The sequence below is a fragment of the Meles meles genome, chromosome 6 (genome assembly GCF_922984935.1).
Source record: "Meles meles chromosome 6, mMelMel3.1 paternal haplotype, whole genome shotgun sequence".
Taxonomy (NCBI): domain Eukaryota; kingdom Metazoa; phylum Chordata; class Mammalia; order Carnivora; family Mustelidae; genus Meles; species Meles meles.
Window position 1 is genome coordinate 130,977,476 of NC_060071.1, and position 18,637 is coordinate 130,996,112.

The window sequence follows — 18,637 nt, forward strand, 5'->3', positions numbered from 1 at the left end:
GCAAGGTGTTACCTCTTTATAAGAACTTAACAGCATCTAATTTTTCCTTTAATTGCATGTATCCTGTCTTCTCTATGTGCAGAATGTTGTATTAGTTGTAGTGTGTGTGATCACATACAAACATGAACACACATCCATTCCCAAGGTGCTTTAACTTGAAGAATAATTTAAAATTCTTAAAAACAATCTTGAGGATTTAGTACAGCAAATTCTTTAATATACAAGGATAAAGATGTGTACTTGTTTAAGGTGCCAAATAAGCAGCAAAAAAGACTTGGTTGAAAATATATCTTTTCCAGAAACTATATAACTAACCTTTCCCTTTTATCATGCCAATAATAGCAATATGATAATTACTGGGGCTTTTTGGTTTATTTATATTTCTTGAGTGATTGGTAAAGTTTGAGGTGAACAAAAGGTACAATCTATAGATTGAGATTGTTTTGTTGTTTTAACACAGAAGCAGGCAGCAATAGCATAGACCTCCACTTATTTTTTGCCTAGTTATTATCAATTAATGAATGACTAAAGTAGTAATGTTTTAGAATCAGTTTCCTAATGACTTGTATCTAATACACTGAACATATTCTAATTTTCAAGATTTTAACAATATAGAAGTGTGGAAAGTAGAGTATTTACCCTCATTTCTCTGTTTGTACCTCTCTCTTTAGTAGGCATAGTCATCATAAACAGTTTGGTGTTCATATTTTCAGTCCTGTTCTAATTTAGTGGGCTGAATTGCAATTGTTTTGAACATAGATGTGTATTTTTTTAATTGCCAAATATACTGGCCTCTTCCTCTTGGCAGTTTTTGACACTTTAAGTATATCCATATTCTTACAGTATTTTTGTTTTCTTCCTTAGGGGTTCTGTCACCCCAGACTCTTAGATTTTCCTCGTGCCCTTCCAATTTCTTCTTCTCAACTTTATTTTTAGTTTTCTCTTCTGTTCCTCCTCTCTTTAACTTTCTCCTTCTTTCTTCTATAGACACTTTGTAGGCTGTTTTATTTGTTCCTATGCCTTGGATGTCCTCCATGCTGTTGATTCTTCAGTCTGTATCTCTTGAGCTTTATGTCTACATATCCAAACAGTCATTCATACTTCTGTGTCTTAGTCCTAACAATTTCAGCTTATCACAATCTGATGTTAACTTTTTAACCCTTAAATCTTTGCTTCTAGGTTTCCTCTTTCACGGTTTCCTAAGCTAGAAATGTGAACATTAATACTGATTTCTTTCTCTCCATTATCCCTAGCATTTAAATCTCAAACAGACACACACACACACACACACACACACACACGGGTCCATTCCTTATTATTCTCTCTTGTCTCGATTATTGGTAGCAGTCTCTTGAGTTCTAGCCTTCAGTATGGGCTTCACTCTTTACAAAGAGCAAGCTTTCTAAAGAATAGTCCAGTTCACTTTCTTGTGTCTCATTCTGTGGTTAGATGGGGGTGGTGGTATATCTCTCACCCTCAGCACCCACCCTGTATTCTGCCTCAGTGTTTTATTGAGACAAAAGTTGTAGCAGAGCGTGCTCCTTTTATCTGGCAAAGAGTTGACTCTACATTGCCTGGTTTCCTGTCCTATGGGAACTTTTTATCTCTTTATATTTGCATGAGTATTTCAAAGTAATGTTGTGAAATGAAGCAGCCTTCATTAAGTTTTTGCAATCTTAATCAGAACTCCACAGCTCAATTTAAGTTGGGGACTTCCTGTATTTACCCAGTGACATTCAGATAAGACAGAGGCCTATAAATTATCTAACAGGTACTAAAGCCAGGTCTCCTCTCTGCAAGGAGGTTTAATTTTAGCTTTGTTGCTTGCTTGCTTGCTTGCTTGCTTTCATTCTGTCTTATCAAATACCAGCTGAATTGAGATCTAATTCATATAACATACAATTCACCTATTTAGAGTATACCATTCAGTAGTTTTTAGTATATTCACAGAAGTGAGAAGCCATAACCACGATGAATTTTAGAACATTTTATCACCCCAAAAAAGAAAATGTGGACCCTTTAGCCAACAATTCCTAAATCTGTCCATTCCACTTACCCACCCCCCTCAGTCCTAGTCAACACCTTATTTGCTTTCTATATCTATAGATTTGCAAGTTCTGCACATTTCCTATAAATGGAATCATACAATATGTGGTCCTTTATAAATGACCCTTTTCATTTAGCAGAATGTTTTTAAGGTTCATCTGTATTGTAGCATGTATCAGTACTTCATTTCCTTGCTAAATAATAGTCCACTATATGGATTTACCATTTTATTCATCCATTAGTCACTTGAAGTTCATTTGGGTTATTTCCATTTCTTAGATATCATGAAAAATGCTGATAAGAACATTTGAGTTTAAGTTCCTCATGAACATATGTTTTCATTTCTCATAACTATGTACTTAAAAGTAGAATTGCTGTAATAGACCGGAAAGGAACAGAGATGATACACAGTAACAGTCACCTTACATATAATACAATGGCACTAAATTTGTGTTTTTCAATACTTACCCTGAATGTAAATGGGCTAAATGCCCCAATGAAATGACACAGGGTATCAGGATGGGTAAAACAAACAAACAAAACAAAGAAACAAACAAACAGACAAACCCCATCGATATGCTGTTTGCAAGAAACTCATTTTAGACCCAAAGACACCTCCAGATTTAAAGTGGGGGGGTGGTGGAAAGCCATTTATTATGCTAATGGACATCAAAAGAAAGCTGACAATCCTTATAACAGATAAATTAGATTTTAAGCCAAAGACTGTAGTGAGAGATGAGAAAGGACACTACATCATACTTAAAGGGTCTGTCCAGCAAGAAGATCTAACAGTGTTAAATATCTATGCCCCTAACATGGAAACAACCCATTAAATAAGCCATTCAGTAACAAAACCAAAGAACACATCAACAATAATGCAATAATAGTAGGGGACTTTAACACCCCCTCACTGAAATGGATAGATCATCTAAGCAAAAGATCAACAAGGAAATAAAGGCTTTAAATGACACACTGGACCAGATGGACATCACAGATATATTCAGAACATTCCATCCCAAAGTAACAGAATACACATTCTTCTCTAGTGCACATGGGACATTCTCCAAAATAGATCACATCCGGGTCACAAATCAGGTCCCAACTGGTACCAAAAGATTGGGATCACTCCCTGCATATTTTCAGACCACAATGCTCTGAAACTAGAACTAAATCACAAGTTGGAAAAGAAAGTTGGAAAGAACTCAAATACATGAGGCTAAAGAGCATCCTACTGAAGAATGAGTGGGTCAACCAGGAAACTAAAGAAGAATTGAAAAAATTCATGGAAACAAATGAAAATGAAAACCCAACTGTTCAAAATCTTTGGGACACAGTAAAAGCATTCCTGAGAGGAAAATATATAGCAATACAAGCCTTTCTCAAGAAGCAAGGTCTCAAATACACAACCTTACCGTATACCTAAAGGAGCTGGAGAAAGAACAGCAAAGAAAGCCTAAACCCAGCAGGAAAAGAGAAATAATAAAGATCAGAGTAGAAATCAATGAAATAGAAACCAAAAGAACGGTAGAGCAAGGGGCTGGTTCTTTGAAAGAATTAATAAGATTGATAAACCCCTGGCCAGACTTATCAAAAAGAAAAGAGAAAGGACCCAAATTAATAAAACCATGAATGAAAGAGGAGAGATCACAACCCAACATCAAACAAATACAACAATTATAAGAACATATTATGAGCAACTATATGCCAGCAAATTTGACAGTCTGGAGAAATGGATGCATTCCTAGAGATGTATAAACTACCACAACTGAACCAGGAAGAAATAGAGAACCTAGAGAGACTCATTATCAGTAAGGAGATTGAAGCAGTCATCAAAAATCTCCTATAAACAAGAGCCCAGGGCCAGACAGCTTCCCAGGGGAATTCTACCAAACATTTAAAGAAAAATTAATACCTATACTGAAACTGTTCAAAAAAAATAGAACTGGAAGAAAAGTGTCTAAACACATTTTATGAGGCCAGCATCACCTTGATCCCAAACCAGACAAAGACCCCATCAAAAAAGAGAATTACAGACCAATATCGCTGATGAACATGGATGCAAAAATTCTCACCAAAATACTCACCAGTAGGATCCAACAGTACATTGAAAGGATTATTCACCACGACCAAATGGGATTTTTTTCCTGGGCTGCAAGGTTAGTTTAACATCTGCAAATCAATCAATGTGATAAAACACATTAATAAAAGAAAGAACAAGAACCATATGATACTCTCAATAGATGGTGAAAAAGCATTTGACAAAGTACAGCATCCTTTCTTGATCAAAACTCTTCACAGTGTAGGGATAGAGGGTACATTACATACCTCACTATCATCTAAGCCATCTTGGATGTCACTCTCACAGTGAGTATCACTCTCAGTGGGGGAAAAGTGAGACCTTTTCCCCTAAGATCAAGAACATGGCAGAGATGCCTGCTATCACCACTGCTATTCAACATAGTACCAAAAGTCCTAGCCTCAGCAATCAGACAACAAAAAGAAATAAAAGGCATCTGAATGGGCAAAGAAGAAGTCAAACTCTCACTCTTTGCAGATGATATGATACTTTATGTGGAAAACCCAAAAGACTCCATCCCAAAATTGCTAGAACTCATACAGGAATTCAGTAAAATGTCAGGATATAAAATCAATGCACAGAAATCAGTTCCATTTCTATCCACCAACAGCCAGACAGACGAAAGAGAAATTAAAGAGTCAATCCCATTTACAATTGCACCCCAAACCATAAGATACCTAGGAATAAACTTAACAAAAGAGACAAGGAGTCTTTACTCAGAGAACTATAAAGTGCTCATGAAAGAAATTGAGGAAGACACAAAGAAATGGAAAAATGTTCCATGCTTCTGGATTGGAAGAATAAATATTGTGAAAATGTCTATGCTACCTAAAGCAATCTACATGTTTAATGCAACCCCTATCAATATACCATCAGCTTTTTTTTCAAGGAAATGGAACAAACAATCCTAAAATTTATATGGAACCAGAAAAAACCATGAATAGCCAGAGGAATGTTGAAAAAGAAAACTTGGTGGCTTCACAGTTCCGGACTTCAAGCTGTCATCATCAAGATGGTATGGTACTGGCATAAAAACAGTTGTATAGATCAATGGAACAGAATAGATAGCCCAGAAATAGACTCTCAACTCTATGGTCAACTAATCTTTGACAGAGCAGGAAAGAATATCCAATGGAAAAAAAGATAGTCTCTTCAACAAATGGTGTTGGGAAAACTGGACAGCCCCATGGCAGAAAAATGAAACTGGATAATTTCCTTACACCACACACAAAAATAGACTCAAAAATGGATAAAGGATGAGAGACTATGGACTCTGAAAACAATCTGAGGGTTTTGAAGGGGCGGGGGGTGGGAGGTTGGGGGATCCTGGGGGTGGGTATTATGCAGGGCACATATTGCATGGAGTACTGGGTGTGGTGCATCAACAATGAATTCTGTTACACTGAAAAGAAATTAAATAAAAAAAATGAGAAAAAAATGGATGAAAGACCTCAATGTGAGAAAGAAATTCATTGAAATCCTTGAGGAGAACACAGGTAGCAACCTCTCTGACCTCAGCCACAGCAACTTCTTCCTTCCTAGACACATTATTAAAGGGAAGGGAAGCAAGGGCAAAACGGAACTACTGGGACTTCATCAAGATCAAAAACTTTTGCACAGCAGAGGAAACAGTGAACAAAACCAAAAGACAACTGACAGAGTGGGAGAAGATATTTGCAAATGACATATCAGATAAAGGGCTAGTATCCAATAATCTATAATGAACTTATCAAATCAACACCCATAGAACAAATAATCCAATCAAGAAATGGGCAGAAGTCATGAACAACCATTTCTGCAAAGAAGACATCCAGATGGCCAACATACACATGAAAAAGTACCTCCCATCACTCAGCATCAGGCAAATACAAATCAAAACCACAGTGAGATACCACCTCAGACCAGTCAGAATGGATAAAATTAACAAGTCAGGAAACTACAGAAGTTGGTGAGGATGTGGAGAAAGGGGAACCCTCCTCCACTGTTGGGAATGCAAGCTCGTGCAGCCACTCTGGAAAACAGCATGGAGGTTCCTCAAAAAATTGAAACTAGAGCTACCCTACAACCCAGCAATCACACTACTGGGTATTTATCTTAATGATACAAATGTAGGGCTCTGAAGAGGCACATGCACCCGAATGTTTCTAGCAGCAATATCCACAGTAGTCAAACTATGGAAAGAGCCTTGATGTCCATCAACAGATGAATGGATAAAGAAGATGTAGTTTGTGTGTATCTATCTATATATATGTATATGTGTGTGTGTGTGTGTATGTGTGTGTGTGTGTGTGTGTGTGTGTGTGTGTACTGGAATACTGTGCAGCCATCAAAAACATGAAATCTTGCCCTTTGCAAAGACATGAATGGAACTAGATGGTATTATGCTACGCAAAATAAGTCAATCAGAGAAAGACCATTATCATGATCTCTGTGATTTGAGGAAATTGAGAGCCAGGGTGGAAGGGTTATGAGGGGATAGGGAGGGAAAAAATGAAACAAGATAGGATCAGGAGGGAGACAAACAATAGGAGACTCTTAATCTCAGGAAACAAACTGAGTGTTGCTGGCAGGTGGACGGGAGAGGGATAGTAGTAGTGCTGGGTTATTTCGGAACTAATATTAACCCTTTTTTTTTTTTAAAGATTTTATTTATGTATTTGACAGAGATCACAAGTAGGCAGAGATGCAGGCAGAGAGAGAGGAGGAAGCAGGCTCCCCCCGCTGAGCAGAGAGCCCAATGTGGGGCTCGATTCCAGGACCCTGGAATCATGATGTGAGCTGAAGGCAGAGGATTTAACCCACTGAGCCACCCAGGCGCCCCAATATTAACCTTTTGCATAATGGCCAGATTGTTTTCCAATGTGGTTGCACCATGGTACACTCCTACCACCATTATATAAGAATTCAAATTCCTCCCCACAAACCAACAGTTGTTATCATCTGTCTTTTTGATTCTAGTTATCCTGTGGAGTGTGAAATGGAATCTCATTGTGGTTTTGATTTGCATTTCTGTGATGGTTAATGGTATTGAGTATCATTTCATGTGATTATTGGCTATTTGTGTATCTTTGAAGATATGTCCCTTCCTCAGTTCATTGTTTGTCTTTTTATTACTGAGTTCTTTGTGTATCTTAAATAGTTCTTTTTTTTTTTTCTTAAATAGTTCTTTCTCAGGTATATGACCTGTAAATATTTTCTCCTGTTCAGTGGGTTGTCTTTTCACTGTGTTGATTGTAATCTTTGAAGCACGTGTTTTTAATTTTGGTGAAGTCCAGTTTGTCAGTTTTTTTTCCTTGGTTGGTTGTGTTTTTGGTGTCATATCTAAGAAATCATTGTGAAACCACGGTTACTAAGACTTATGCCTTTGCTTTCTTTTAGGAATTTGCTATTTTTAGTTCTTACATTTAGGTCTTTGATCCATTTTGAAGTAATTTTCTTATATGGTATGAAGTATGGGTTCAGTTCCATGCTTTTGTGTATGGATATTCGGTTGTCCCAGAACTGTTGGTTGGACTAACTAGTAGTCCAACTAACTGTTGGACTAATCTTTCCTCATCAAATTGTTCTGGAAGCCTTGTTGAAAATCTATTGACCATGTATGTATGGGTTTATTTCTGGACTCTCAATTTAATTCCATTGATCTATGCCTGTCCTAATGCCCATACCACACTGTCTTGATTACTACAGCTTTCTAGTGAGCTTTGAAATCAGCTAAGTGTGACTCCACCACCTTTGTTCTTTTTCAACACCTGTTTTTGTTTTTTCTGGGTCCCTTTAAATTTCCATATGAAATTTAAGATCATCTTATCAATTTCTCCCAAGATTCTAGTGGCGATTTTGATAGGCGGTTCTTTGAATCTATAGATCAGTTTGGGGACTGTCTCTATCTTAAATGTATTGTCTTCTGGTATATGTGCATATGGAGTATCTTCTCATTTATTTAGGTCTTTAATTTTTTTCAACAGTGTTTTGTAGTTTTTGGAGTGTAAGTTTTACGCTTCTTTTAAAAAGTATGTTAAGTATTCTTTTGATGTTACTATGAACATTGTCTTTTTAACTTTATTTTGGGTTGATCATTCAAGTGTGTAGAAATACAAATAATTTATGTATATTGATATTTTCCTGTATAGTTTCCTTTCCAGGATATCCTAATACAATGTTAGAAGTGGAGAGAGCATTCTTTTCTTGTTCATGATCTTAGGGAGAAAGAATTCAGTCTTTAACCATTACATGTAACTATAAGAGCTGTTCATAGATACGTTTTTCAGGTTGAGAAAGTTCCCTCTGTTCCTAGTTTGTTGAATGACTTTATTGTGAATAGGTGTTGAATTTCATCATATACTTTCTCTGAGCCTTTTGATATGATCACATGGCTTTTGCTGTAATTGTAAATGGCATTTTGGACCCCAGTGTTCTCATGCCTCTGTGTTTGCAGTAGAGTGGCCACCCTTTCAGCGAGGGCATGGTGGAGGAGGGAATCCCTAGTATCTCCACTGACTTGCCAGGACTTTAGCCTACGCAGATTAGAGCTATGAAAATGAAAAATCCTAGTGGTCTGCCCTTGCAGTGCAATACCTACTATTACATTCTGTTTCTACTCACAGAATTTCTTGCTCCAACCATGTGAGTTTTCCACATGAGATGATTCCTCTAGTTCTCTGCAAACATCAACTGGGTGTCCTACAATTTAATTCAGCTCTGACACGAACTACCCGGAGTTAGCAGATACTACAGATGAAGGGCTCAGTCCCATCTGCACCCAATTCAGATGCCAATCATAAATAATGGATCCCTAGGTTACTTACACTTCCTTCTGACTTGGCTACAAATTAGGGATTCCCATTGCCCTCTCCTCAGGTTAAATGGCTGTAATGGCTCACTGATCTAAGGGAAATATTTTGCTTACTATTACCAGTTTATTTATGAAGAATAGAAATAACCAGCCAGATGAAGAGGTTATATAAGGTAAAGTCTCAAAGAGTCTGCATAGAGTCTGGGGGTATTTCACACTCCTGGCACTCCAGTGATTTGTTCACTGATGTGGAAGCTAATTAAATCTCATTGTTCAAGAGTTTTTATAGAACTTAATCTCTGGTGGCCTCCTGTATTCCCACTTCCTAGAGGTTGAAGGGTAGAGTGAAAGTTCCAAATCCCTAATCACCAGTCCAGTCCTGAGTCTGTCCAGTGACCCAACCCTAAACAGCCTCATTAGCATGAACTCTGATTGGATCCATGGGCTTGTTATGAATAACAAAGGACATTCTTACTCTGGAAGTTCCAGGGACTTTAGGAGTTCTGTGCCAAGAATTAGGGACAAGGACCAAGTACCTTTCTTATTATGCCACAATACCATATAACTTGACTGTGAACTGGGGAAAGAGGGAACCGTCTTCTTGGCAATAACTTTATGAAATGTGGAGTGGAGCTTTTGTCACACAGGGTGTGTTCCTTCCACTGCTCATATTTATCTAGCTTCTACCTAACATTTTCATTTAAGAGCAGCTTTGCAGAACTCCTCTTACCCTCATTCTGGAAGTGGAACTTCTATGCAGTGCTTCCTTTGTTTTTGATGAGCATTTATAATAAATGTGATCTAGGTTTTGCTTTTACAAGCATGATTTCCCTTCACTTAACACATTCACATTCTATTCATTGTTTGCCTAATAATCACAGACTGTTTTAATATACTGTGGCATAGCCCAAGAACCTCCTAGATTTCTGGAGGCCTAGAACTTTCTTGCTTACGGATGAATGCTATTCAGGGAAGTTACCCCTTAGCTTAACCTAATTGTTCTGTTTGACCCATTGCTTCCTTTATTTTGCTTCTTACTGAAATAAAGACTGTTATAGATTACTTAAAATCAACTAGACTTCGAAGGGCACCCTCACTTGTGAAGGTCCTAAGAGCTGACTGAAATCCTGTTCTAGTGAAAGTGAAAAAATTTTTTTCCTCATCCCTGATTTAAATATCTAAATAATAAAGATGGTGAGGTTAGAGTCTATGAAAAAGAATTGCTTCAGTTAAATTTCTAGTCTTCTCAATGTGGGCAAAAACTGACTTTATATCCCTCATACCGTATAGAATATCTCTACATGATTAGCTGGACGCCTGGGGATATGCAATTTTTAGAAATCAAACCTAGAAATTTTACCTTTTTAAAAAAAGTATTATTATTATTATTTCAAAATTATTTATTTAAATTCAATGTAGTTAACATCACCCAGTTACCCCATCCTCCCACCCATCTCCCCTCCACCGACCCTGTTTGTTTCCTGGAGTTCAGCATCACTTATGGTTTACCTCCCTCTTTTGTTATCTTATTTATTTTTCCTTCCCTTCCCTTATGTTTATATGTTTTGTTCCTTAAATTTCACATATGGGTGCAATCATATGGTATTTGTCTTTCTCTGACTGACTTACTTTGCTTAGCATCGTACCCTTTAGTTCCATCCACATCATCACAAATGGCAAGATTTCATTCTTTTTGAGTCTTTTTTTGAAGAAAAAAAAATCTCTGAATTCAAGCTCCCTTTTGTGACGAGTCTGTAGCATTCTATTCTGAGGTACTTTTTGCTTTAAAAATGCTTAAAAATGTACTAGACTGCCTTATATATTCCTTTAGGGGGCTAATTGTATTATGATTGCAAGTTCAGTAGGCCAAATTTTTCCATGGTATTGCCTTTCCAAAGATGATAGAGAATATCAAATATTTTATAAAAATCCAAGATAATCATGGCTTAGTTGCTATACCAACTTTTAACTAACATAAATTATTATCAAATTAAAATATTATGGGTACTTTTTTGTTTTGCTTAAATTTGTTATTGCTTATATTTGTTTGGATTATCATGACTTTTCCCTCCTGTTTTGAAATGTTACTGTTTTCTAGATTTTTAGAAAATGAGATATATAAATATCATTTTTTTAGACAAAACTTCAGTGGCTCTGTGAGGAACTAAAAGAGAGAGAAAACCGAGAAAAAAATCTGAGGCATCAGCTGATACTGTGCAGACAACAGCTGAGGAATATGACGGAAAACAAGGAATCTGAGCTCCAGTGTCTCTTTGAACAGATAGAAAGACAAGAGCAGCTTCTGGAAGAAATACACCAGGAGAAAAGAGGTGTGTTAGTTGTTCATACTCTTATTTTTTCTTTATATTTGTGGAATCCTAGGATTTGAAAGAAAAGCCTATTTCCCTTGTCTCTACTTTGGATTATTTCCGAACCCTTTTCCTTTCCCATCTCTTGTCTCCCTATCTTTCTTCATTTCTGGCTTCAGAAGAGAAGATTATTCACCCTGAGAATTTTTCCTTCGGCTAGTGCATCTTTCCTGTATAGATAGTACTTTGTTGCCATTTCCAAGTATTGATGTGGTCAGACATTTGTTCTTCCCTGATAAAATGCTGAAGTTTATATTTTACTTCAGGAGAATATTCATTAATTTATTCAATAAATATTTACTCTGTGCCTATTTTGTCTTGGGCACTTTTAAAAGTGCTGAGGATACATCATGGATAAAACAAAAAAAAAATCCTCTTATTTAGCTTACATTGTATAGAGTGGAGTGACAGAAAATAAACATAAAGCATAGATAAATTGTTAATGTATTAGAAGGTTATAAGCACAATGGTAAAAACAATAGAGTAAGGGAAAAAGAGTTTGGGAGAGGAGGGGGCAGGTTTTAATATGTTTAATATGTAGGCAGTACTTTAAAAGTTTGATAAGAAGTTTGGAAAAACTGCTTTTCTTTTTGGTTCTACTAGGGATACATCATGATGGGAAGAAGAAAAACAGCATTATGTATGGAAATCCTATGTGTTTCTTGTGTTGGCCTAGGTCTTTTTGTTATTGGTGAACTTTATTAATTTAAGAACCAGAAAGAGACTTAGTATAGATCCCACTAAGAAAAACAGAACATTAATATATAATAGCCCCCTAAAATTTTTTTTTTGGTTTTTCATTTTATTTATCAGGATTATTCCTTCTACAGGTACCAGTTAAAAATTACTGCTGTATGCAGTGATTCTAAGTTTTTTGGGTATCAGAACCACTTTACATTCATTAATATTTTTGAGAATTCAAAGAGCTTTAATCAAGGTATAACATATGCATTAATATCTACCATGTTAAAAATTAAAACTGAGCATGGGGGGGTAGGGGGATAGGAGAAGAATAAATGAAACAAGATGGGATTGGGAGGGAGACAAACCATAAATGACTCTTAATCTCACAAAACAAACTGGGGGTTGCTGGGGGGAGGTGGGATTGGGAGAGGGGGAGCGGGCTATGGACATTGGGGAGGGGAGGCGAACCATAAGAGACTATGGACTCTGAAAAACAACCTGAGGGTTTTGAAGGGTCAGGGGTGGGAGGTTGGGGGAACAGGTGGTGGGTAATGGGGAGGGCACGTTTTGCATGGAGCACTGGGTGTTGTGCAAAAAGAATGAATACTGTTACGCTGAAAAAATAAATAAAATGGAAAACAAACAAACAAACAAACAAAAAAAATAAAAATATTAATTCCAGGTGGTGGGTAATAGGGAGGGCACGTACTGCATGGAGCACTGGGTGTGATGCCAAAACAATGAACACTGTTATGCTGTAAATAAACAAAACAAACAAACAAACAAACAAAAAAAACTCTGAAAAAAAATATTAAAATAAAAGTGAAGAAGCCAAAAAAAAAATTAATTCCTTTGAAATAATAATTATAAACCTATTGCATTTTTAACATAAAAATTAATGACATTTAACTAGTTCCAGTACAAAAATATTGATGATGGCTTTGTTTTGCACTTTTATAAATATCTTTCATTGCTGTCTTAAATGAATACAGCTGCAATTTTGTATTTGCTTATGTATTCCGTTGTTATATTCCATGTCATGTAACCTCTGGAAAAACTGAACTGTGTTTATGAGCACTTGAGTGTGAAAAAGGCAAGTAATATCTTAGTATTATTAATAAAGGGTCTTGGATGACCCCCAAACCATCCATTGCTAACTGCTGCTATAGTGCAATTGAAAGGTGTAAACTGTGCTAGTAGTAAAAGTCAGAGGATGCCCTTATATATACATATATGTATATATATAGATATAATTTTTTTAAAGGACAGTACAATAGAATCTAATTACAGACTTTATAGATAAAACATTGTGTGCTCTCTGTACATGTTAATAGACTGGTTTTTCTTTTAGTAAATATTATCCATATTATCAGCCAGTAAATTATTTTTTATAGGGATTAATGCAGTAGTATATTATAAATACCTATAACTTTTAGGTGGACAAATCCAAAAGGAAAGAACCAAATATTTGTACACTGAAATAATTATGTTTAAATGCCAAGCTTTTTCATAAAAGCCTCAGAAAATAAGTTATAAATGTTATAACTTCTCAATATGATTCTTTTATTTCTACTATGCAAATTTAATAAACATTTATTGCTTGTTTTGTATTCATAGAGCACTTGAATTCCTTTATGCATCTTAAAATCAGCTTGTCAGGTTTTTTTAAAGGAATTTACTAGTTTTTTTTTTTTTTTCAATTTTTTTTCCCCCATTTTATTTATTTTTTCAGCGTAACAGTATTCATTCTTTTTGCGGAATTTACTAGTTTTTTAATAAGACTGTTAAATGTACACATTTAAGAATGGACATTCTTGATACTGAGTATTCCTATCCATGAACATGGTATGTCTATACACATATTTAAGTTCTTAATTTTCTCATGGATATTTTGTACTTTTCAACAGATAGGTCTTGGACATTTTTTCAGATTTATTCCTATTTTTTTCTGATTTATGATGTTACATTTAAATTTATGATGTTACATTTTAAAACTTGAATTTCCAACATTCTTTTCTAGTATATAGAAATACAATTGATTTTTTTACGTGTGTGCATTAACTAATGTTCTTTAATTGTGTTAGCTCATTTATTAGTTGTAGTAGTTTTTGTTATCATTGTTTTTGATTTCTTAACACTTAGGGTTTTCTTTGTACATAATCCTATATGTCCTTTGTCCTATAAATAAGGACAGTTTTTGCTTCTCCTGGTGAGTTTTTTTCTTTTTCCTTTCTTTTTCTTTCCTTTCCTTTTCCTTTTCCGTTCCCTTCCCTGTCCTGTACTATCTCCTTTCGTTTCTCCTATCCCTTCTCCTCTCCTTTCTCCTTTCCCTTTTCCTTTCCTTTCTCCTTTCCTTTCCTTTCTTTCTTCTCCTCTCTTTTCCTTTCCTTTCCACTGAATGGGACCTCCAGTACATATTAAACTAACCTTATGTTCCTGGGATCAACTCTACCTTGTTAAATTGTATTTTTCCATTTATATATGGCTAGATTTGATTTATTAAGAGTTAAGATTTTTTTTGCATCTGTGTTCATGAGGAATATTGTTCTGTAGCTTCTTTTCTTGTAATGTCTTTATCTGATTTGAATGTTAATATAACAGTGACCTCTTAAAATAAGTTGTGTTTCCCTTTTACATTTAGAAACATTTGTATATAGTATGTATTATTATTTTTTTAAATGTATGATAGAAATCATTTATGAAGCCTCCTGGGCCCATAGTGTTCATTTGGGTAAGGCTTTAAATTTCAAACTCAAATTCTTAAATAGCTTTACGGCTATTCAGAATTTCTTCTTCTTGAGTCAGTTTTATTAATGTGTACCTTTAAACGTATTTGCTCATTTTATTTATGTTATCAAATTTGTTGGCTTAAAATTTCCTATGCTATCCCCTTTTAAATTCTTTTAATTTCTATAAGATCTGTACTGATGCTTACTATTATATTCCTGATATTGGTAATTTTCTTTTATCCTTTATAAGTCTTGCTGAGGGTTTTAATTTTATGAATATTTTCAAAGAAGCAACTTTGAATTTAATTTTTTTCTATTTGTCTTTTTAATGTTGACCTCTACTTTTATTTATAATTTCCCATCTTTTACTTACTTTGTGTATCATTTGCTTTTTTCTCTGGATTCTTAAGTCACAAGCCTTATTTTAATACCTTTTTTTCTTAATGTTGTCATTAAAGCTCTAAATTTCCATCTTAGTGATACTTGAAACGTATTCCACAAATGTTTCAATGTCATATTTTCATTATTATTTAGTTTAAATTAGAAAATATTTCCCCTGTGGTTTCTTCTTTGACCTATGGGGGGTTTTTAGAAGTATACTACTTATTTTCCAGTTATGTGAAGAGTTTCCTGCATATTTTATTACTGATTTCTAACTTTATACCCTTGTGGTCTTAGAATATACTCTCCATAATTTTGATTCTTTGAAATCTTGCAGGACTTGTTTTATGGCCCCAAATGTGGTCTGTGCTGGTCACTTTTCCATGTGTACTTAAAAGAAAGTTATGTTCTGCCATTTATTGTGAAATATTTTATAATTATCAGTTGTGTCAAACTGTTTCATAATGTTCTCTGTCCCTGGTGATTTCTGTATCCCTACTGATTTTGTCTACCTCTATCAATAACTAATAGAGAATGGCTAAAATATCCAGCTATTTACTTTGATTGTGTATGTGTGTGTCTTTTTTTTTTTTTTTGCTTCATGTATTTTGAGGCTGTTATTAGATCTATTTTAGTTAGTATTGATTGTGTAATCAGTTGCCTATTGTAATAGTCTCAATAAAAGCAAAGGAAGAAGGGTGTTAGTAGTGGCAACAAATGCAGAAGGTATTATGGAGGAATTGGTGTAAGATGGAGCAGGGTAGGTGATAGAACCCATATAGGAGACTATAAGGTCTCAGTGGTTTTGCCATTGGGAGAAATAAGAAAGTTAGAAAGTAGGGGCTGATTTTGGTGACAGAAAAAGAGGGATCTTATTTTTTACACCTGTTCCTTAAAGTCATAAATGAAAAAATGTTTTGGAAAGAATCAAACTTTTGTTAACAAAGAAATGATATGGTACTCTCTTGCCTTATGTATATAAGATGTATTAAGTGCTGTCTGTGATTCAGAAATTATGTGGACTTAATATGAATAATGAAGATTAAGCAAAGGCTATTGCAGTTGGAGACATATAAACATATTTATTAGGAGGTAGGGTGAAATAAATATGTTACTAGAAATACAAGCAACATGTTCTGGTGAAAATGGGAGTACTGATTACTTTGGTAGAGGCCCATATGGGGAAATTTTTTGTTAGGACGTGTCGTTTGATTTAGATCTGAGGAATGTAGCAGGATTTCTATAAGAAACAGAGGAGGAAGAAAGATTGCAGGATTTATCTGCATAGTGATCTCTTACTGGGTACTTTAGCATTTGTTTACAATAGTATATACGTAGGAGAGGTGACAACCTGCAGGTTTGATGATTAAATTTAGATATTTCTGAAACATCAAAATGAATTATAGAAATTTATATTTGATTTCCTTCACTGTCTTAGAAACTTACCTGTTAGATAGAACAAGGTCAACCTATTTATAAGGAAGTATTACAGAGAAATTTAGTATTCATTGAAGTTGCCATTCTCTGCACTAATATTTTTAGTTTGATTTAATGTAATATTGACTAACATGTGCCATGTTAACTGAAACCCATGTACAAGAAGTTTATAGGTGAGTGCTGCCAGATTTGTTTATCTGAATTTTCTATGCTTCCTGAGCTTCTTTAGGCCTGTAGGTTTGGCCTGGAGTATTCAAAAAGGAGAGGAACTCTAATAAGAAGTTAATGTCATGGCCCCCTTAGAAGTTCAGTAATTATTGACTAAAAATTCTTTAGTGTCATGAATGGTAACAAAGATCAGAGTAGAGAGATGTAAACTGCAGTTGGGAGTCGTTAGGAATATTTTCACTTGTGTAGGTAGTTATTTTTAATAATTTCTTAAGAAACTAACTGCTGTCTACCTTTTTAATATTCTGGTAAGCCACTGCTCCTGTATGTGCCAATATTTCTCTGTAAAAATACTTTGAAACTATGAGATTTACTAAAAACTAACATTCATGTGGAAGTTGAAAGGATTCCTTTTTTCCAAAGAGCTTCAGAAGGAGGGGCATTTGTATAGGATGATTTCAATTCATTCTTGCTATATGAAATGCTAATGATGAACAAATATAGCAGACAATTTTCTTTTTTTTTAATTTTTAAAAAATTAACATATAATGTATTATTAGCCGCAGGGGTACAGGTCTGTGAATTGTCAGGCTTATACACTTCACAGCACTCACCATAGCACATGCCCTCCACAATGTCCATAGCCCAACCACCCTCTCCCCACTCTCCTCTTCCCCTGGCAACCCTCAGTTTGTTTTGTGAGATTAAGAGTCTCTTACGGTTCGTACCCTCCCAATCACATCTTGTTTCATTTTTTTCCTTCCCTACTCCCAAGCCCCCCACATTGCCTCTTAAATTCCTCATATCAGGGAGATCATATGATAATTGTCTTTCTTTGGTTGACTTCTTTCCCTCAGCATAATACCCTCTAGTTCAGCCCACGTCATTGCAAATGGAAAGATTTCATTTCTTTTGATGGCTGCATAGTATTTCAGTGTGTGTGTGTGTGTGTGTGTGTGTGTGTGTGTGTGTGTATATATAATATATATATATATATATACACACCATGTGTGTGTGTGTATATATATATAATATATATATATATACACACCACATCTTCTTTATCCATTCATCTGTTGATGGACATCTAGGTTCTTTCCATAGTTTGGCTACTGTGGACATTGCTGCTAGAAACATTTGGGTGCATGTGCCTCTTCGGATACTACATCTGTATCTTTAGGGTAAATACCCAGTAGTGTGATTGCTGGGTCATAGGGTAGCTCGATTTTCAACTTTTTGAGGAACCTCCATGCTGTTTTCCAGAGTGGCTGCACTAGCTTGCATTCCCATCAACAATGTAGGAGGATTCTCCTTTCTCCGCAATAATTTTCTTAATATAGGTTTTCTTAAGCTGAAATTATGAAGTTTTAGTTAAATAAGGCACCTGTCTTACTTTCCAGGCACTCTGTGCTTGTGGCTGTTACTATTTAGTTGTGCGTAGTTTTTCTTCTTTGAGTAATTAGAAATTGACATGGTCTCTGAAATTCCTTTCCCTTAAAGATGAAATTAGATTTTTCTTACCCAGTTTCTAGTTTTGAGTAGGTGTTATATTCATTTGCCTTTGTTGGATTAGGTGGACTACTCCCCAAACCCTACTACCCTGATACTGTGATAGGTACAATGCCTAGAAAGATGGTAATTTTCAGGAACATGCACTCTAGATTCAGGTCTCCCTAATCTCTCTCTTCCTGTCATATCACTTATTGGGAATGTACATGCAAGGATGAAATAGGCCATTGTCAGGGCCTCTTTGTTAGGGAGTTACCTTTTCTGAATAAAAGGGAAAATACCACAAGGATGTGGAAAAGGGAAATAGTTCTTCAGACACTTCAGAAGGTAATATTTTCTGCAGCAGAAGAGTAATTGCTCAGATCGTTTCATTGTTTTTTGTTAGGAACTATGCCTTCACCAAGAAGTAGGCAGTAGAGAAAAGGTGCATCAATAAAAACCCAAC

At 35.4% G+C, this 18,637-nt stretch overlaps 1 protein-coding gene across 5 annotated transcripts in view; it reads left to right on the forward strand.

The window, feature by feature from the left end:
* Positions 1 to 18,637, forward strand: part of CEP128 (centrosomal protein 128) — a 412,817-nt gene that overhangs the window by 165,376 nt on the left and 228,804 nt on the right. For all 5 annotated transcript variants that reach the window (XM_046006996.1, XM_046006995.1, XM_046006999.1 and 2 more), the window contains one exon: positions 11,053 to 11,245. In XM_046006996.1, coding sequence (XP_045862952.1) covers positions 11,053 to 11,245 — 193 coding nt within the window. The remainder of the gene's footprint in view (positions 1 to 11,052; positions 11,246 to 18,637) is intronic.